General features: G+C 44.2%; 1 protein-coding gene across 2 annotated transcripts in view; it reads right to left on the bottom strand.

Moving 5' to 3' along the window:
* LOC311046047 (glypican-5-like) overlaps positions 1–22,028 on the bottom strand; it is a 237,043-nt gene that overhangs the window by 32,757 nt on the left and 182,258 nt on the right. For both annotated transcript variants that reach the window (XM_084058148.1, XM_084058149.1), the window contains one exon: positions 3,092–3,233. In XM_084058148.1, coding sequence (XP_083914274.1) covers positions 3,092–3,233 — 142 coding nt within the window. The remainder of the gene's footprint in view (positions 1–3,091; positions 3,234–22,028) is intronic.

The raw sequence follows: 22,028 nt of genomic DNA, 5'->3' as shown, positions 1-22,028 counted from the left end.
GGATGTTGTGATGTCTGCACTTGCGGTTGGTTTGCGACGGTGTACACAGCCTGATGCATAATGTGCCACACGCGCGCATCTGACTGAATAAACGGGGCGAGCGTTTGTGTGCGTATAGGTGCAATTGCCGAGGGAGTTTGCTGAGCCAGCATCCGACGGCTCTGCAGTCGTGTACTATTAGCGGGGAAGCAGACTCAGGGGGTTTCCCCCGCAACATTGGGACCTGTCTCCCATTGGACTTGACCTCTATCATTGGACCTGTCTCCCATAGGCGCTATGCACAGCAGCCATATTATCACTTCCTTCACAGGTGTTACCAATGATACTAATGAAGGCTCTGTTCCATTTAGTGTAGCACAGTAGTTCTCAGACCTTTTAATTTCCACAACCCCCATAACTCTGAGAGTGTTGGTTCCATTTGTACACTCTCAGAGTTACGCACCGTAAGGGGTCATTTGGAACCCCCTCAAGGAACCATGAGGGTCCCTGAACCCCAATTTTAGACCCACTGGTGTAGCAGAGTGTTTCCAGTGAGCCAACATGCACAATATAAGCACCCTGACTCTGTTTGACCAGAATGGAACAGAGCCTTCATTAGTATCATTGGCAACATCTGTGAATTTCTTCACAATACGGCTGCTGTGCATAGAGCCTATTGGACTGGTCTCCCATCATTGGACCTGTCTCCCATTGGACCTGTCTCCCATTTGGACTGGTCTCCCATCATTGGACCTGTCTCCCATTGGGACCTGTCTCCCATCATTGGACCTGTCTCCCTCATTAGAGCTGTTTCCCATCATCTGGCCTGTCTCACTGCATCACTGAACGTGTGTACCTCATTGGACACAATATCTCCTTCATTGTTTGCCTGCCCGTCTTGATGCGTCGGCTCATTTCATTCACTCTCATTTCTTTTAAAACACAACTAAAGACCTTTCTGTTTGCCGCCGCCTTTGATTTTGGCTTCTTTTGTTGTAGGCATCCTAATGTCATTGTATAATTGCGTTTTCCTTTGCTTGATGTTCTGTGTAAAGCACATTGAATTGCCTTGTTGTTGAAATGTGCTATACAAATAAAAACTGCCTTGCCTTGCCTTGCCTTCATTAAAGCGTTGTCATTGTCAACCTCCCGTGTACTCTTTCAAGCTAACCTACTCCTGTACGTTACACCACGGTCTGTGTATGCTTCTGTGTGAAAAATACATATGCAGGCAAAAATACATTTGGGAAAATTGTGTGTGTGTGTGTGTGTGTGTGTCTCCTCTCAGCCGCCCAGGAATTGAATGCGTATGCATTTTTTTCTGTGTGTGTGTGTGTGTGTGTGTGTGTGTGTATGTGTGTGTGACTGCATTTGGTGGAAAAAGCAACGTGATAATTAGAGATTATTAAGGCGAGGCCTGGTGAGGTTGTGGAAGAGATCAAACGATTATCATCAAGGCCAGCACAAGCCCCGACATCTCCTTCACGCACATGCTGTGTATGCGTGTGAATGTGAATGTGTGTGCGTGCGTGCGCGGGCGTGGGCGTGTGTGGGTTTTCTCAGGTTCAGAACAGCCTCCTGCACTTCTGCATTAGAGTCCTATAGATATTGTTGCCAGAGAGACAATGGGGGAAGTTGTGTCAGAGGTGTTTTGAAGTGTACTCTGTTTGGAATGAGGAAGAAAAAATAATGGAGCGTCCTTGCAGTGTTCGACAGTGGCTATTCATGGCTGACTGAGGTGGAGAGAGAGAGAGAGAGAGAGAGAGAGAGAGAGAGAGAGAGAGAGAGAGAGAGAGAGAGAGAGAGAGAGAGAGAGAGAGAGAGAGAGAGAGAGAGAGAGACTGATGCTTTTACGTCTTTTCAGGCAGTGGCTCAGGTGGCTCGAGCAGGAATGTTCCCTGATCGATCCACGGGCTACTCAGGGCTTTGTGTCAACGTGTCCTTGAGCAAGACAGACACTGAAGCCCTAAACTGCTCCCGGTGAGCACGTCGGTACCTTGCATGCTTACCTTCACCGCTGTGTGAACGTATGAATGCCAAAGCCCATTGTAAAGCACTTTGAATAAAGGCGCCATAGAAATGAAGACCATTTAGACAAACTTGGCCTTGGAGTGCGAGTGTGAGTGCGCGAGTAAGCGTGTGTGCGTGCGTGCGTGCGTGCGTGTTCGCGCGTGTGTGTTCGCGTGTGTGTGTTCGCGTGTGCGTGTTCACGTGTGTGTGTTCGCGTGTGTGCGTTCGCGTGTGCGATTCGCCACGCAGAATCAAAATGAGATCAGCTAATTAAAGGAGGCCAGACACAAATGGAAGCGGAATAGACAGGCTGGAGAGGTGAATGGAGCAGAAATGGTGCAATCGATTGCATTATTTCTCCAAGGATTTGTGCATGTGGGATTCGCGTGCTAAAAGGGGTGAGAGTGAAACAGTATTCTGCTGAGTGGAGGGGCTGTGGATGATAAAAGTCTTATTACTACTGCAACCAATATGGTTTGAGGCATCGTCGTTCAAGGTCAAGTGTCTGTGTGTGTGTGTGTGTGTGTGTGTGTGTGTGTGTGTGTGTGTGTGTGTGTGTGTGTGTGTGTGTGTGTGTGTGTGTGTGTGTGTGTGTGTGTGTGTGTGTGTGTGTGTGAGTGTGTGTGTGTGTGTGTGTGGGTGTGTGTGTACTGCAATGCAGAAGTACTCTGTTACAAGTAAAAGTCCAGAATTAAAAATGTACTTGAGTAAAAGTACAAAAGTATTGGTATCAAAATGTAGTTAAAATACCAAAAGTAGAAGGACTAAAATATTTGAAAATAGCAGATCTACAAGCTCACAACGCGTCGCATCGCTTGTAGATCGGCTATTTTCAATAAGCTTAGGTATAAAATAACAAATAACAACATTTGCCTCTGAGATGTAGTGGAGTAGAAGTAAAAGTATAGACAATTGGAAATACTCACAGTAAAGTAAAATGACCTCAAGATTGTGTGTGTGTGTGTGTGTGTGTGTGTGTGTGTGTGTGTGTGTGTGTGTGTGTGTGTGTGTGTGTGTGTGTGTGTGTGTGTGTGTGTGTGTGTGTGTGTGTACGCACGCGTGCGTGCGCGCGTGAAAATAGTGTATGTACACTGCCACTCACAGGTCTTGTCTTTGCCGTCTCCCGAGGCCTGGCAGCCGTCTTCATCGTCACAGTCTGTGGCGCTGCCCTCCTCCGTCTCCCCGCTGCCCAGCTCCTCCCACATCTCACTCTGGCTCAGGCTGGGAAAACTTTCCTGGGTCTCCTGCAGAAGCAGCACACAAAGGGAGTTAAGACAGGAGTTAGAAAGGCAGATCTCTGCATTAAACTTCTCATAACCCCTGTTATGTATATAAAAATAGCCCCGTGAACCAGGCATGATTCCTTGTCCAATCGTGTAGCACGATTCTCAAAGGGGGGGGGGGGGGGGGGGGCTTATGAACAGAAAGTCTAAGCCTCGGCTCCGACGCCCGTCTTTGTGCGGTTGGATTTAGCCCATTGAGACCGGGAACGCGTCTGTGTGTCATTTTTAGAAGTCTTTGGGCTATTTATTGTTTTTTTTATAAATCGTGAAAATGTGTCAGATCTTTGAATATAGGCTATATATTTTTTAAAGCGAACATTTTTAACTCAAATCTTTGCTTCTGGGGGTCCCTGGAACAAAACACTTTGAGATGGCGGTCCGCGGCCAAATACATATAATTTTGGGTGGTTCTTGAGAACCACTGATACAGAAACATACGTTTTTCAAAAAAAACTGTAGGATTTAGAAGACATTTGTAGAATCCCCTGAAGCAATAAGATATGAGTTACAAATGTTTGCTTTAAAATATATATATATATATATATATTCAAAGATCTGCACAAATTGTCACAAAGATTTTTCAAAAATAGTAGATCTACAAGCTCGTAGCGCGGCACTCGGTGCCGCGCTATGAGCTTGTAGATCTGCTATTTTAGCCATAAAAGACATCTAAAAATCACACAGAGACGCGTTCCCGGTCTTAACGGGTTAGTCTAGCTGCAGTCCATTTCTGAAATACATTATCATCTGGAATGGATTTGATCCATTTCACAAAAAGCGTTTGATACGGTCGATCATAGCTGATCTGATGGGAATATAGAGTTGGTCAAAGGGCTCCGTTCTTACCTGTCAAATAGGAAACAGATTAATGTGCTAAGGCCAGCACTGGGCATCAAATCACGATATAGATGCAAAATGAGAGTAATGCTGGTAAGAAAGTGCAGAAAGGTTCCCACAGAAAACAAAAAGTCAGTTACGTATGTAACAGTCCGAGTGAATTGGGTTTTGCATAACAATTCCAAGGGACAAACTTCATTTGTAAAGAAATGGCGTTGTGAGAGTCTTCTGAACTGTTACTATAGACCATATTCACACGGAGGCCATGTTGCTATTAAGTCAATGAAGTGCCACCCCGGTTGCCACGGCAACGGGGTGGCACTTTCAATGTTGAATTCCAAAATGGCCGCCGTGTGAATATGGTCTATATGACTGAAGTACCACCATTGTTATTATTATTATTATTTCATAAGTACTATAATCGTTAGTGTTGAGATCTAATAATTGTGTTCATTTTACTGATAGGAATACAGGCACAAGAACAACTTGCTTTAGCCTGATCATGAACTCACATCGCATCAGTGCTTGCATGGAAAATGACGCTGTCAAAGACCTGCAATTAGCTATTGACAACTCCATTGTGTTCCTCCTAGTTTGCGTCAATAGATTTCGAATCCTGTGCCATGTTCCATCCTGTCATTACTCATGGAATAAATTTTGAATCCTCTGCCATGTTCCAGACTGTCACTATTCATTCAAACAGGATAGATAGGCAGAATCACAACCCGGTCTCGCATCAAGGCATTAGAATTCAGTGCTTGTCCAGACCATGAAATATATTAATAATTCAAGTCAAAATAATGTGGAGATAATTCACAATGTCCAATTAATCAATGTCAGTATTTGACAAATACGATCCATGTGGACACAATGCAGTCCATCTGGACTGAAAACATCAGTTTTGACATTAAACTAACATTAAACCTAGCCTTGCAGTAGCTAGACAATAGCTAACGTCTCGTGCACAACTATTGAAAAATGGACTGACAGATGAATTGGCCAACCACGGACCTCCTTAGACTATAACTACGGACCAACCAAAGGCTTCCGTTACAGCCCAGCCAATCACGAGGCTTACCTGACATTTTCTCTGCCAAAACCCAGACATCCTGACTTCAAATCCAGACGCTCCGTCACTGTAATTGAACCCTAACCCAAACCCACACCCTAACCTCAACCACACCATCAGCGTATATAATCTTAACACATTGACTGCCAGAGTTTATTCCAAATGTACCCCCTTGGCTGCCAGCGATTTGCGTGTTTTTTTGTTTTCTCTATTTTCTGCATTTAAATGCATTTAAGTTTCTCAGGCCATGGTTTTGAACACATACGACGATCGACCAGCAGAGCGCAGCAAAATGACACCCTCGATGACTCGCTGACTCGCCCCCCCCCTCCCTCCAGGCTCAAACAGTCAAAACAACATGAACCGGATGTGATTGTCTTCGACAATCTCTGATCGGCTTGTGATACGATGTGATACACGACGACGATGCCTGATCGTCACCCGGACCAAAGAAAATAAAAGGGGAGCTTTCCCTTTGTATTTTATAGCGTGTCCAAAAAAGGGGTTTTCTCTATTCTGGACGAAAATGACCGGAGAAAAACGATGTGACCCGGAAACGAATTTTTTTTTTTACATCCGGCTTCGGGTGAGTGTGACGTAGGCGGAAAACGAAAGTGATGATGAAAAGTAAACAGACCCGCGCGATCACAGATGAAACCAATGAAAATACCTAATATCGAGATAACTCGATCTAGGCAGTCGAGCGCTGGATTACTAATATCGAGTTAACTCGATCTAGGCAGTCGATGTGTTAATAAAAAGACCTGTGGCTAACCGTAATCAAAATAACTTAGTGTAACCTTAGCCAAAAGAACGGTGTCTAATCTTACCCAAAAGAACCATGCCTAACCTTAAAGGAGCACTTCACCCATTTTCAACCTATCTTCATATAATTGGTCTTCACTAACGCCGATAATAAGATGGCACAATTTCTGTCTACTCACACTGCATCTTATTGGTGGACTACGGACAGTTCAGAAACCTGCCTACCAATGACACCATTGATTTCAAGCTAATAGGAACTACAGCCTTTCTCTAAGCACTGCAAAGCAGAATGCCCGCAACACTCCAGATTAAACAACAAAAGTCTCAAGGTGCACAGTTCAATAATGTCCTGAAACTGAGGAAACAGCAAGCACACAATAAATGTCCGTTTCACGTTTACCTCTCTCGGTGGAGAGGTAAATCAAAAAAAGGACATGTGAAAAGGACATTTATTGTGTGCTGGCTGTTTTCTCAGTTTTGTCCTGGAAAGTTAGCATTCTGAAACAGAAGCCATTGTTTTTTAAATAAAAAAAACAATGGCTTCTGTTTCAGAATACTATTTCAATTGTTTAAATTGTTTAAAAAACTATTTAAATTGTTTGAAATTACATGTTTGGGGTGATCTGAATGTCTACTCGGGCATAAAAGAGCACCCCAGACAGTGTGTCTGGGGTGTTTAAGCTTGATTCAGTATTTAGACATTTAATATTTTAACAGACACACCCCCTTCCTATACAAACTCATTGTAACTTCAAACTCAATCTTATACAAGTTAGATTCATTGAAAACACCCGTCCATGGTTCTGGTGACTGATATTGTCCTTCTAATGCATGAGGGGCTGTGATTTTCAATTAATTTTTCATTTATTTATTCTTTTCATTTGAATTTCCCCCAAAATTTCTAAATTAAAATATTATAAATAAAGTTAAACAAATGAAGTGCGTTCTCTCTCCCTCTCTCTCCAAGCACAGCATTTGCCGTTTACTTTCACTTTCACTTAAGCTGCGCAAACATATCTGATCTACAAGTATACAACGTGTCACACAGTCACCGTTTTTTTGCTTGAAGATCAGATATTTTTGGGCAGCAGTAGCAGCAGCACTGACCAAATTAGTGAAACATAACGATGTGTGTCCACTTGTTGCACTGAGATAGATAGAAAGGGGGAAATGCTTTAATAATAGGCAACTGAGAATGTGAATATTTGTTGGTTTGTCAAGAGATATATCACAGATGTGTTTTGAACAACATGAGATAGTCACATAATTAGACAGCGGCTACAGTGATTATTATTAATTAAGACCTGCATGCATAATAGGGCCCGCAGAGTGAGTAAACATAAATGGTGCCATCTTATAATGAGTATAAGTGAGGACCAATCATACGAAGATAGGTTGAAAATGGGTGAAGTGGTCCTTTAACCCATTAAGACCTGGAACTGTGTCATTTTTAGATTTGAGCTAAAAAGCATTAATTTACACTTTGGGCTATTCAAAAATAGCAGATATACAAGCTCATAGCGCGGCACCGAGTGCCGCGCTACGAGCTTGTAGATCTGCTATTTTTGAAAATTTGTGAAAATGTGTGCAACTCTTTGAATATATATATTTTTAAAGCGAACATTTTTAACTCAAATCATTGCTTCTGGGGGTCCCTGGAACAAAATATTTTGATGGGGGTCCGCGGCCAAATACATATAATTTTGGGGGTCCTTGACATGAAAAAGTTTGAGCACCACTGATATAGAAACATACGTTTTTGAGAATACTGTTGAGATTTAGGAGACATGTAGAATCGGCTTCAGGTCTCAATGGGTTAACCAAAATAACGGTGACTAATGTTAACCAAGAGAACCGTGCCCAGATCAGGTCATTATTCAGTCGACTTGCTTCCACTTCCATCGCTGTCCTGACCTTTACATAACATCCAGAGCTGTATAAACATAAAAAATATTCCGCCTCATGAAAAACAGAACGTGCTCCCCATGCAATCCACAGTCTCACTGTTTCTTCTCTCCCAGCGGGGGGCCCATCTAATTGGACCACCTGCTGGCCCCTTCCTGGAAGGGAGTCCTCCACCATCAAGGTGTTCCTTTGTTCCGTCACATCATGTCTGAAGGTGGGAGCTCTCCTGGAACTACAGCGAGCCATCCTTTGGAGTGAGTAGAGAAGTCAGCAGGTGGATGGCTCTTATCTCCACAACCTAACTTTTTGAGTTTTGCATAAATTAAAGCCCTACTTGATCATACTACATGCATCAAAAGTAGCAGATCCACAAGCTCGAAACACACACAAGCACAAAGCTACAAGCAGATCTGCTTGTAGATCTGCTTGAATCCTGAAAAGTAACAGTTTTGGACATAATGAGGTTTCCACCCCACAGAGATATACATGCTCTCTTCTACCAAGAGCTCATGGAATATATTGATTTGCACAGAGAGGGAACTGACCTAGAAATGCATCTAAATAGCGGGCATGTGCACACATACGCATTCACACACACACACACACACACACACACACACACACACACACACACACACACACACACACACACACACACACACACACACACACACACACACACACACACACACACACACACACACACACACACACACACACACACACATAGACGGAGACATGTCGTCGCTGTCAGGCAGAAAACTTGTATCTCCAAATGTCTACTTTGTATGTTTTTTTTCGCCATTTAGTGTCCCTAATTCGTCATAGCGAAAATAGCCGATCTACAAGCTCACAATGCGTCGCGATGCGACGCATTGTGAGCTTGTAGATCTGCTATTTTCACTATTTCCGAAAATGTCCGCCAGCATGCAAACGCTGCCTCTCATCTGCATCTCATTTCCGCACCACTGCACGTTCTTGAAGCGGGCGGACGGACGGGATCGCCCGTGGGACACGGGTGACCTTGCCTTTACCTGGATTTGGAACAGCTTGTCAGCCAAGCAACTGACAAGACCCTGCAGAGAGGAGGGAGGGTAGGGATGATCAGGGCTACACGATATGAAGGCTGAGAGATAACTCAGCGTGGGGGCGCGCTCCATAGAACTCCATAAAGGGGAATGTTTGCAGGCCTTTAGCCCCACGCAAATATCCAGAAATCACAAGCAACAGATTAGCCTCTGACTGATGATTACAAACGCATACATACAGCCAGTGGTGGAAGAAATACTCAAATGTTTAAGTAAAAGTATCAATACTGCAATGTAGAAGTACTCTGTTACGAGTACAAGTCCGGAATTCAAAATTTACTTGAGTAAAAGTACAAAAGTATTGGCATCAAAATGTACTTAAAGTACCAAAAGTAAAAGTACTAAAAGTTTTTGAAAATAGCAGATCTACAAGCTCACAACGCGTCGCGATGCGACGCGTTGTGAGCTTGTAGATCGGCTATTTTCAAATAGCCTATGTATGAAATAGGGCTAAAGTGGTTAATGTATGTTTCATAATATCATCATTTATATTTGAAAATTAACTAAAGTTTTCAAATAATTGTAGTGGAGTAGAAGTACAATATTTGCCTCTGAAATGTAGTGGAGTAGAAGTAAAAGTATTGGAAATTGGAAATACTCAAGTAAAGTACAAATACCTCAAAATTGTACTTAAGTACAGTACATAAATGTGCTTAGTTACTTTACACCACTGCATAGAGCACACCATTTCAAAATGAATAAAGGGAGACGGTGCACGCGGATGCCCAGACGGACAAAACGAGCTCTCGAAACTACATGAACATTTGACATTGTTCTGTAATTTCCCTACAGATAAGCCACCCAACACAAGACCTGGCAGCTTGCTCAACAAGCTATTTCATTCTGTTTGATAAATACTGTATTACCGTTTCATTTTTTATTCTGCAGAAGCTCTCTACCAGAATCGAAGTAATTAAAGGAACAGTTATGCAGTTATTGGTATTCCTCCTGACTCCTGCTGGTGATTAGCACTGGTGTGCACAGCGTTGCTGAGCAGGAAAAAAAAACAGAAACTTATATCCATATCGCTCTAGAGATCACTTTAGACACCGTAGCCGTGTAGCTCGTTTGTACACAAAGCAGCTACACCCTCGCATCGTTGCCTGGGCCCCCGAGCTATGGCAACACTACAATGGAACAACATATGTAGCCTATACGACGGACAGTAAAACACGGCAGACCTGTCCCCCCGTGAAACTCTAGTTGGGCCTTCCCAGAGGAATGAGGTAAAACATCTCACTTATATATTCACCGCAAAAGCGAAAGCCCATCACAATAGCCGGACCTCTCCGGTTTCGCCCAGTGCCCTGTGAGGCATGTATGGGCGGCTTAGAAGGAGAGGCGTGTGAACGATAGTAGACAGCGGTGGCAATAATGCATTTTTATGGTTATGGTTTGGGCTTACGTTACAGCCTGTACAGAGAACAAGACAGTCACCGTACTCCTTCTGTCCTATTTTGAGGGACATGCAAAGGGGGGCTTTGATACTGTATGCTGTGTTTGTCACGACACTCAAACTAAAAATAGGACCCAGTGCACAACACAAAACTCTGAGAAAATAGATTTAATTCACGTTGACTTTACTTGCAAAATGGTAAACTTAAGTACACCTTCAAAGAGGAACAAAACAAAACAAAAACTCAAAGGATCTCTGATAGACAACCATACACTCCTTTATAAACAAGCAACTAAAACACCAGTACTTATAGCCTCTGGGCCAATTACACGAACGAGGCGCAGGTGAGTCTCCTAGGTGGAACCACTGAGCACAACATGGCAATGGGGAGAGGGGAGAGAGGAGGGTGGCCACAGGGGGGGATCTAGAGAGGGAGAGACAGAGACAGAGACAGTTCTAGGGAAAACCAAGACAATTAAAAAGAAGGGACGGCCATCTACGTCATTTTCGCTATCCAGCAATTCCAGCCGGTAGATTCGTCACACTGGGAGGCAAACTGCAGCCGTGGAATACATTGAGCAGCTTATGAACAAACACTATTTCTGAACGATTGAGACCTTTATAAAATATTCGGTAAGAAGACATATCACACATTGTTTTCTGCTGTGTTGCTTTTCGCACACAGTACGTTTTTGAACTTGCCAAAGTATCGCAAGACTGTCCTTCATTGACAGCTTGACAACCTTATCTGTATAAAATGATAAAGTATGCACAATCTACACATCAAAAAACAAACAATTAGAAAACACACCTGAGTGATATATGCCTTCTTTTATATTCCTGAACCGATTAACAATCGTTCAGAAATAGTGTTTGTTCACAAGCTGGTCCAGCTGGCTCTCCAGCCTGATCTCACAGAATGTTGTATACATTGCAACTCGTTCGCTTTAGCTCACTCAGTGGCCCCTCACGTGGCTCCAGTTCCCTCGAGACTGCGCGCCTCCGAAATGGTTTAGTCACAATGGGGGAGATGCGAGGCGGCTATGCACGGATTTTCGGGTTTTCCAGTTGTCTATGCACGGAATGACACCTCCGTGCAATGTATACTAAGTCGTGTGAGATCGGGTTGGGCTCTCATTGACTCCAATGTATTACACCGAACTTCCGGATCCAGTTTTGCCTCCCATGTGCGTCAACAACGCCTGACTGACCCGTGGACTGACCCTACCTTCTTCTATCATAGCCTTGGGGCAAACCGGAGAGGGGCAGAGGCCGTGTCCATGGCAGTGTTCATGCAGCATCAGGTGCGTTGGCATTGGCAGCTACAGGGCCAATTTCTCATTACAGACACGCAACCAAAAAGCTGTTTTCTTTCCTCCCTTGACATTGAGACGGTGTTATTCTGGCCAACTGATGTTTGTGCGCTCCATATTCACACGTTGTACCATGTCCCTGAAACCCCCCCTACGATTGTAAACACACAGATGCTGAGGTTCGACACTGGAATTATAGTTGTAAAGATAGTGAGAGCGCACAACAAAAATCCATATATTAATAATTCAGAATGTTAGTGCAAAAAAAAAAGAAAATTGAAGATTGAGTATCTGTTCACTGTATCAGTGCAGATATTTCCGCAGAAGCCTGTAAGTAAGTAATAAGTAAGCCAGTGGGTGGAGATAGCCAGAGAGAAACTGCCTGCAGAGAGAGAGAGAGAGAGAGAGAGAGAGAGAGAGAGAGAGAGAGAGAGAGAGAGAGAGAGAGAGAGAGAGAGAGAGAGAGAGGTGAGATTCAAAAAGAATAGTAGATGAGAGAGAGAGAGAGACACACACACAGAGAGAGTGAAGGAAAGCTAGAGTGAATCCCCCCTCGGTTCTGGATAGCAGGCGTTGATAAACCTATTAACCTTTCCTTATGCAAAGTAACCAAATGAAAACCATATAATTCAATAACCATATTCATTAGTCTGAGTGAACACTTGGTGAAATCGTGCTGAACACGGCCACGGGAATGGCCACCCGATGTAACCGTCTGGGTATTGAGATAATGTTTACCGTGTGTGTGTGTCTGTGTGCGTGTGCGTGTGCGTGTGTGTGTGTGTGTGCGTGTGTGCGCGCGCGTGCGTGTGTGTGTGTGCGTGCGTGCGTGTGGCTGTGTGTGTGTGTGTGTGTGTGTGTGTGTGTGTGTGTGTGTGTGTGTGTGTGTGTGTGTGTGTGTGTGTGTGTGTGTGTGTGTGTGTGTGTGTGTGTGTGTGTGCGCACGCGCGCGTGCGTGTGTGTGTGTGTGCGGCTGCGTGGGTGTTTAACCCATTAAGACTGAAGCCGTTTCTACAAATGTCTTCTAAATCCCAACAGTTTTCTGAAAAACGTATGTTTCTATATCAGTGGTTCTCAAACTTTTTCATGTCAAGGACCCCAAAATGATATGTATTTGGCCACCGACCCCATCTCAAAATATGTTGTTCCAGGGACCCCCAGAAGCAAAGATTTAAGTTAGAAATGTTCGCTTTAAAAAATATGCATTCAAAGGTTTGCATAAGTTTTCACGATTTTTCAAAAATAGCAGATCTACAAGCTCGTAGCGCGGCACTCGGTGCCGCGCTATGAGCTTGTATATCTGCTATTTTTGAATAGCCCAAAGTGTAAAATAATGCTTTTCAGCTCAAATCAAAAAATGACACAGATGCGTTCAGGTCTCAATGGTTTAAACACAGCAGTGGCTCGCCTTGCCAGGCACGATCTGAAAAGTATGTAAATTAGCGTAGGGAATCAATTAAGACACAGTCGCCCCCGAGACAATGCACTGCCACATCACGGTGGCATCGAAGGCTGGCCGCCACCCAAAAGACACTTTGTTTGTTTGTTTGTTTAGTTTGGATTATGTTGCAGTTCGCAAGAGCTGTCAATATGTATTCTCTTCAATTATATATATATACTTTTTCTGTTCCAATCACTGTGACACGGGTGACTTCAAAAAACTAAAACTTTACAGTGACATTGTGATGTTCCAATAACAAACTACGCTCTTGATCCGGGGAACAGATACACACAGTATTCCAATATGATTTATTGAAGACTTTTCTATTGTTGTTGTTGTTGTTGTTGGGCGGAGATCTTGTATCTAAATGTTTCATCTTTTTGATATTCTCATAAATGAATGCTATTGGTCATTTTACACTTTGTCATATGACATAAGTCGTGAAAATAGCTCATCTACAAGCTCAGGAAGTGTCGCGATGCGACGCCATCTTTGAAACCTTTGAAAAATGTTCCGCCCCAAATAGGTACGTCAGGTTGAAAGTGTGTTTTATAGATATTTAACCGATGGATTGAATAAAGTGTTAACACGTGCTTGTGACTAAATAATAACTACAGTACATCGGATCGTTTCCACCTGACAGCAACGATATGCAGTGGTGGGAAAAGTACTCAGATGTTTTACTTAAGTGAAAGTATCAATACTGCAATCTCTGTTACAAGTAAAAGTCCCGAATTCAAAATTTACTTGAGTGAAAGTACAAAAGTATTGGTATCAAAATGTACTTAAAGTACCAAAAGTAAAAGTACTAAAATGTTTGAAAATAGCCTAGGTATAAAATAGGGCTAAAGTGGTTAATGTATGTTTTAGAATTTACTCATTGATATCTGCAAAGTAACTAACGTTTTCAAATAATTGTAGTGGAGTAGAAGTAAAAGTATAGACAATTGGAAATACTCCAGTAAAGTAAAAGTACCTCAAAATTGTACTTAAGTACAGTACTTGAGTAAAAGTACTTTGTAAATGTACGTTACTTTACACCACCGACGATATGCTAATATCCAGGGTGGTCAATCTCTCTGTCTGTCTGTCTCTCTCTTTGCTTCTCAAAATCTGCTGTCTAGTAAGAAGATAAGATTTGTGCTGCAGCACTGAGAACCAGCTCTGGGTTTCAATGAGTCTCTTGAGCGGTTGGTAAAAGCCGCTCATACGTAGCATTTCACTCCTCCATCCCGGCAGTCATAACTTCACAGGGCTGGTACAAGACACGGCATACCGCTGCTGTTGGGCAGAAACCTTCTATCTCCATATTTTAACATTTTTTTCGTTGACTCCCTAGTTGATCATACTACAGTGCCACACAAAAGTAGCAAAAGTAGCAGATCCACAAGCTCGAAATGCGGCGCGAAGCGACGCGTTTTGAGCTTATAGATCTGCTACTTCTTTTATTTGAATCCTGAAAAGAAACAGTTTTAGACAGAGACATGAAAAAACGTTTGCTGCTATATCAGTGGCTCTCAAATCTTTTCATGTCAAGGACCCCATCATTTATGAATTTGGGCGCGGACCCCCCTCTCTCAAAATAATTTGTTCCGGGGACCCCCCAGAAGCAAAGATTTGAGTTACAAATGTTCGCTTTAAAAAATACATATTCAAAGATTTGCACAAAATGTTCTCGCTTTTTGAATAGCCAAATCGTAAAATAATGCTTTTTAGCTCAAATCAAAAAAATGACACAGCCTTCCAGGTCTTAATGGGTTAATTAAAAAAACGCCACTCGATCAACAAACCACCATAAAACATCACACTATGAACAACCATATAAAGTCTGGCTTCAAACCACTCAAGCGCCAAGGCCAGGTGTACAGTCAACAAAGCTGGTGAGGAGAGGTGGAGATGGAGATGGAGGAGGAGGAGGAGGGGGAGGAGGAGGAGGGGGTGACAACGCCAGCGAGCGACATTCCAAAGGTATAGAGGAAGGTTTACTGCTCGCCTGATGACTCGAAACAATCACGGCAAAAGCTTTGTGCCCGCCGTTGAAAAGATCCGTCCCGCCCGACCGTGCCACATCACGAAAAATGTGAAAATGTGCGAGTCCTCCTCCTCCCCCGCGCCAGCCCTGAGGGCGTGAGGTGGCATGGGGGTGGGGGATGGGGGGGGTGGCGGCAGAAGAGATCAACTCCTTGCGCGCTGCGTCTTTGTTCCGACACGACCCGGCCTCCCTCCACACACCCCTGGCACCTGAAACAATGCTGAACACTGTTGAGCTGTGGCTGAGCTTATAGGCGGAGCTGCACTGTTTACAGCTAAAGTCTACAGCTGTTGGTCACAGGCCATGGTGGTTATGAAACAGAACTATATGCTAAACATCACAATGGCACTGCTAAAGCTACGCCATACTGAGCTGTAAGCGTGTGTGTGTGTGTGTGTGTGTGTGTGTGTGTGTGTGTGTGTGTGTGTGTGTGTGTGTGTGTGTGTGTGTGTGTGTGTGTGTGTGTGTGTGTGTGTGTGTGTGGTGGGGGGGGGGGGGGGGGGGACTGGGAGTACTGCTGTTGAGCAAGGCTCAACAGCCATTTGCTGATGATGTAACGGTTTGCGGCACTTCAACACAATCAAGGAGCTGTTCAACATGGTGGTGCACACCTCGGTATAGGATCTCTGTGTGTGTGTGTGTGTGTGTGCGTGCGTGCGTGCGTGTGTGCGTGTGTGTTTCTATATATATATATATTATATATATATATATATATATAATGACAGAAATATCTTTTAGCATAGACGAGGGTGGAAACAGATGGAATAAGACGCTAGTGGCAAGATCTGTTTCAGAGACCAAATCTGGTGGTGTTGTTTAAGTAGGTGAGGGGGTGAGGGACTGGAGAAAAACTAAAGAAACACACACACACACACAAAAAACAAAAACAAAGATGCCAGCCTCCTCACTTCAGTCCCAGCACAAGGCTGTGAAATTACTCTGGCATCCGAGGACAAATCAGGTATTCTCATAAGGTTTTCAATCTGCTAGCAAAAATATGCAATATTCTGCAGGCTCGCCTCTCCTCCTTCTGCGCCCCCCCCCCCCCCCCCCCCTCTCTCTCTCTGCCTCTCTCCCTCTCTCTCTCTCTCTCTCTCTCTCTCTCCCCATTTCTCTGACTCTCCCTTCCGAAAACATTCTTCAGTAAGATGATAGGATGGGTTCGAGGGCACCGAAGGCTCAATTCCTGCGTGCATTTGTATGCATCCTATTCATACAGAAATCCGTGCTGCGTGTGGGCGTGTTGGTGTGTGCGTGATCGAGAGTTAAAAAGGCGACAGAGCGTGCAAATGTGTGCACAGCCCTCATAAAGAAACAAATAAAAGATTGTACGTTTCATGCGTGAGTGTGTGTTTGTTTGGGCTTGGGCGTAAGCCGTGGGATAATGTCTGACAAAAGCAGTGAGTGAACCAGACTTACAATAATATTTGTTTATTGTCTGGATTTGTATACAGTAGACACCGCACTGGGCAGGGCGGGTTATGGGCGCAGATATTGAGCCGATTTTGGCCCTACCCTGTTTGACTGGAGGGAAAAGCAGGAAAAAGTGACAATAATAAACCATTACAAAGTCTGCAGAAGTCCTCTATATAACTTCCTCCAAGCTCAAATTCTCTCCATTCCCTCACAGTCGACTGACTTAATGCGCTTCTGTCCAGGACAAACATGAGCCGTCCTGGTGTGTGTGTGCGTGTGTGTGTGTGTGTGTGTGTGCGTGCGTGTGTGTGTGTGTGTGTGTGCGTGTGTGTGTGTGTGTGTGTGTGTGTGTGTGTGTGCGTACGTGCACTCACATGCTTGTGTGCCCATATGCATGCGCGAGTGTTCCAGCAGTCGGAAGAAGTGGCCGCAATTCGGTCTGCATCTCAGACAGCTCGACCAAAAACAGACAGTCGAGAACAGAAAAATGAAGCATATTTTCCAAGTATGTGCGGATGCGAGAGACAGAGACACACAGAGAGAGAGAGAGAGAGAGAGAGAGAGAGAGAGAGAGAGAGAGAGAGAGAGAGAGAGAGAGAGAGGGGCGGAGAAGAGGAGAGCAACGACTGTGCTACTCCAAGCCACTCCTGGTTGTTGATTGTGTGAGCGGATTTGCACGTGGATCGGTGCGGATTAACGGCGTATAAAGCTCCCTATTATTGCCAGCCTGTCCAGCGAGCAGTTAATTACTGCTGGACCCCAGTACACAGTGCAGGATGCTTATTAGCAAGCTCTCACACTGTGCTTTTCGGCCTTCGTCCAAACTTGAGTTCCACAGTATAACGAAGGACAAAAACCTTGGTGTGAATCCACATCAAATGCGACGGCCTCCACAGTATCAGTAACGTTAGCGCTCTGGCAGTCATCCTCCAGTTTAACTCTTTAAGACCGGGAACGCATCTGTGTGTCATTTTTAGATTTGCAGATCTACATGTATATCTTGTATATCTGCTATTTTTGAATAGCCAAAGAAATCTAAAAATGACACACAAGATGCGTTCCCGGTCTTAATGGGTTAACAATGTCAAATATGGAAGTCAATAAATTCTGCTACGGAAAGCTCACACTCTCTTCTTCTGTTGCCAATTGATTTTCTTTTTCTGTTTTTTCCTCACTTTTGTGGTGAAATCCATATTCCACTTTTTGACTTCAGCGCTATAGCCTGAAATGAAATCACTATAAGGAGCCCAGTGAGAAATAGAAAAGGGGATGTTAGCTTGTCTGGTCTTTTCTTTGTATCTAGACAAACATGTTGGCCCGGGCAACAACATTAATGCGTACACATGGGCGTGGGGTTGAAGCTCACGCACAGTCATTGCCGAAAAATCCCTGAGACTTTCTAAGTTACCAACAAAGTCTCCTCTCATATGACACGAGTCATGCTTCCAAAGCTTTGAACAGCGGCGGGTGGGAACACGCCCCTGCCCCTGCCAGTAGCGTTTAACGGTTAGCGACACTTTATGGGCCATGAGCTCAACGCTGTGTGAGTCACTCACACACAGGATACGCTCAACGACACTCTGTGGAGTCGGGAAGTCACACAACCCCTGGTGCCTGAGCGGCTGTGAGCCTTTGTATTGTGCGTGCGTCGGCGCACGTGTGTGCGTGTGTGTGTGTGTGTGTGTGTGTGTGTGTGTGTGTGTGTGTGTGTGTGTGTGTGTGTGTGTGTGTGTGTGTGTGTGTGTGTGTGTGTGTGTGTGTACAAACTGTCAGCCGTGATTGAGATTTGGCGTCACATGTCATAAACAAAAGACTTGCATTGAAGGAGGCATGAGCTCGGCTCTAGGCTCTCCCTAGGCTGGCAGAGGGAGTGAAGCGCCCAGGATTACTTAGATAATTGGCACTGGGTGAAAAAATGGGTTACAAAAATCGTGGGATAAAAAAATGTAAGAGAAAAAAATGTAAGAGAAAATAAAATGACTTAGAAAAGAGCATTAATAGTCATGAATAAAATATGTGAAAGGGACAACAAGGTGGAGTAAAAACAAGATAATATGGGAACAACACAAACAGGCCAAGAGCACACGGCAGACTAACAATTAAAAGATAACAGATAACAATTTAGGAGATGCTTGATTTTTATCCTCAAAGCCACTGATTGACTCAAGGTTGGACAAGCATGGCGTTTTTTCTTTTTTACATCACTTTCTAATCTGAGGCAGCAGAGAATTAGAAGGTGCTGTGCCCACAGGAGGTGTTGGGCCTTAGAGGTGTTGGGTGCAGGATAAGAGAGTCAGCAGATCTGCTACTTTTGGCGCTTTTGTGTGACGCTGTAATAGTATCAAGTAGGGCGCTAATTTACGAAAAAAACACAAAAAGTCAAAATATGGAGATGTGAGGTTTCAGCCCCGACAGCAACGATACAGTCTTAAAAGGCTGTGTTGTTGGGCTCAGGCATTTCAAAAGCCTGCCGTTTTTGGACGTCGTGAGGGTTAATGGTAAGTGTTGGGTGCCGCTGTCCCAGCGCTGCTGCCTTACTGGGGGAGAGGCTATAAGCTTTCTGACTTCAAAGGGGCCTTCAGAGGTCCCCGGGGGCAGTGGGACAGGGATTCCGAGGGGGCCCCCCCCCTGACACGGTACACCGCCACCACAGCGAAGGGGGGGGTGGGGGGGGCCTCAAAATCATCATCTTCATCATCATCAGCAGCAGTAGCAGCATCAACTCCCGCCTGCAGGCCTTGTCACTGTGGCCCTCTATGGTGCAGACTGTTACAATACAGTGTTTGTGTGGGAGAAGTGGTCCCTTTTATCGCTGGGCGTGTGTGTGTGTGTGTGTGTGTGTGTGTGTGTGCGCGCGTGTGCGTGCATATGTGTGTGTGTGTGTGTGCGTGTTAGCATACTGTGCATGTCACAATGAGAATGTTCTAGAGAGAAGTGGTCCCTTTTATCATTGGGCGCACGTGCGTGGGTGTGTGCGTGCGTGCGTGGGTGTGTGCGTGCGTGTGCACGTGAGCATACTGTGCATGTCACAATGAGACATTTCTAACCCAGGACACTTGATGAGATGACTATCACAGATGAAAGAGTGGCTAGGAGCACTATATTCACTGTAGATCAAAGAGTTATTTGGAGCGATACAGACTGACGTTTCACGATGATGGGTCTTCTTCCAGGCCTACAGCATGTGCTATATATATATATATATATGCCTGTGTCTGTCTGTATGCATGCATGCACATGCATGGCATATGTGTGCAGCAAAACCTATTTTTGTATCTTTTATTGAAATATGTTATGAAATATGAACATAGGGCTCACCTGAGAAGCACCCAGCTGGGCGAAGCTGAGAACTGAATTTCCCCTATGGGATGAAATAAGTCTAATTATTATTATTATTTAATAAATGTGTTTGTTTTAGAAAGCCAAACACTACTCTCTCTTTGGTGTGCTGATATTTACCAAACTAACCTGTGTAAGCGTGTAATCCCGGCTGCAAACAGTCTTTGGTGCCGAGCATGAATTCTACTTTGGTTTCAAATGCACTCCCTCTGTGTTCGAAAGGTCAATTTCACCATCCATCAGTCTGAAGGGGATTTCACTGCACAGTGAAGGCTTATCATTTGACAACATTAACCCCGGTGTCCTTAGTCTGGGCAAGTTTTCAACAAAATCTTTCAAAACCATGATTTCTTTTTCACATTTTTGTTCAAGATTTTCAATAAATAAGACCTGAGGCTTCTAGGATTCTACAAAATGTCTTCTAAATCCTAACAGTATTCTAAAAAAAACACGTATGTTTCTATATCAGTGGTGCTCAAACTTTTTCATGTCAAGGACCCCCAAAATGATATATATTTGGCTGCCGACACCCATCTCAATATATTTTGTTCCAGGGACCCCCAGAAGCAAAGATTTGAGTTAAAAATGTTCACTTTAAAACAATATTATATTCAAAGATTTGCACACATTTTCACGATTTTTCAAAAATAGCAGATCTACAAGCTCGTAGCACGGCTATGAGCTTGTATATCTGCTATTTTTGAATAGCCAAAGTGTAGAAATAATGCTTTTTAGCTCAAATCAAAAAGTGACACAGATGCGTTCCAGGTCTTAATGGCTTAGGACACAAATCCCGTATCATCGTTGACCATAATTATTCGCACGGCGGCCGTGATGTAAGAGCGAAAGAAATGACTCCAGTGTCGATATGGTCAATGGGGTCCTTGTGTCACAAAAAAAAAAGAAACCGCATTTCTGCTGTTTCGGTTCCCAGGGCTTGCGACGTTAACAAGGAGCCCATGAGCATAAAGACAGACTTCTGTTTTCACTGCCACAGCAGGAGTTATTATAACGTTATTATAAAGAACCAGAAGACCCCAGCGCCATCTCCATCAAGTGGAAAGAATCTGTCCCCTCCCTGTGACTGGCTGCCAGCTCAGCCAAAACCTCTCTCTCTCTCCCTTCTCTCCTCATCCCCGGCCTCCACTAACTCTTTTTAAAGCGTAAAGCCTTTCCTGACATGGGTGCGGGCGTGTCTCAGCTGTAATGAGCCATATACTGCGAGGGGGCTTAGCAAAGTCCTCACTTAACCTGCTGCGGGACCCCGATGGGAGGAGAGAGAGTCACGGGTGGAAAGATACCAAATGTTGTGATTAGCCTCCTCTCCTCTCTCTCTCTCTCTCCCTCGCTCTCTCTCTCTCTCTCGCTCTGTGTTTCTGTGTTTATTGGAGAAAAAAAAAGAAGCTTGGCCTTTTCCAGGGAAACTTTTACAGCTGCGAGCATCAACAAATATATTTACACTAGAGAGCAGAGCAAAGAGAAAACGAACGACTGGTAATGGAGCGCACCTATGCAATCTGAGAGTTCTCTGACTATTGATTGGATTCACTACATGTGCTCGTGCGAGCGTGTATGCATGCATGTGTCTGTCTCTCTGTGTGTGTGTGTGTGCGTGTGTGCGTGTGTGTGTGTGTGTGTGTGTGTGTGTGTGTGTGTGTGTGTGTGCGTGTGCGTGTGAGCGTGTGTGTGTGTGTGTGTGTGACCTTGGCATGCCAGGAGCCCAAACAGGCAGCAGAGCAAAATAGTCAATCTCATCAATCATGCATACATCAGGCCTGCATTGTACACACTCTGTAACTTCAAAATAAAAATCTTCAGTGTCGGTTTCACTCAGGGATATGGGTCCATTTGGGTCCTTTTTTTTTCTTTTCTTTTTTTACAGGATTTTTTATTTTGCTGTTACAGAGGGACGTTTTCGAGCCCATGCTCTTCTTCAGACTAAATGGATGATACATAGATGCCATCTTAAGTACACACCGTCTACGTGACTGACAACCAATTACAACAATGCATTACCATCACAACCAACCATCACACGTGTGAACATAGAGCACAGTTACTTGTGCCTCAAAGTAACTGACCAAACATCAAAGTAACTGACCAGACACCAAAGTAACTGACCAAACATCAAAGTAACTGACCAAACATCAAAGTA

The sequence above is a fragment of the Gymnoscopelus microlampas genome (genome assembly GCF_963454915.1).
Source record: "Gymnoscopelus microlampas genome assembly, chromosome: 5".
NCBI classification, from domain to species: Eukaryota; Metazoa; Chordata; class Actinopteri; order Myctophiformes; family Myctophidae; genus Gymnoscopelus; species Gymnoscopelus microlampas.
This window is presented reverse-complemented; position numbering and strand designations above follow the sequence as displayed.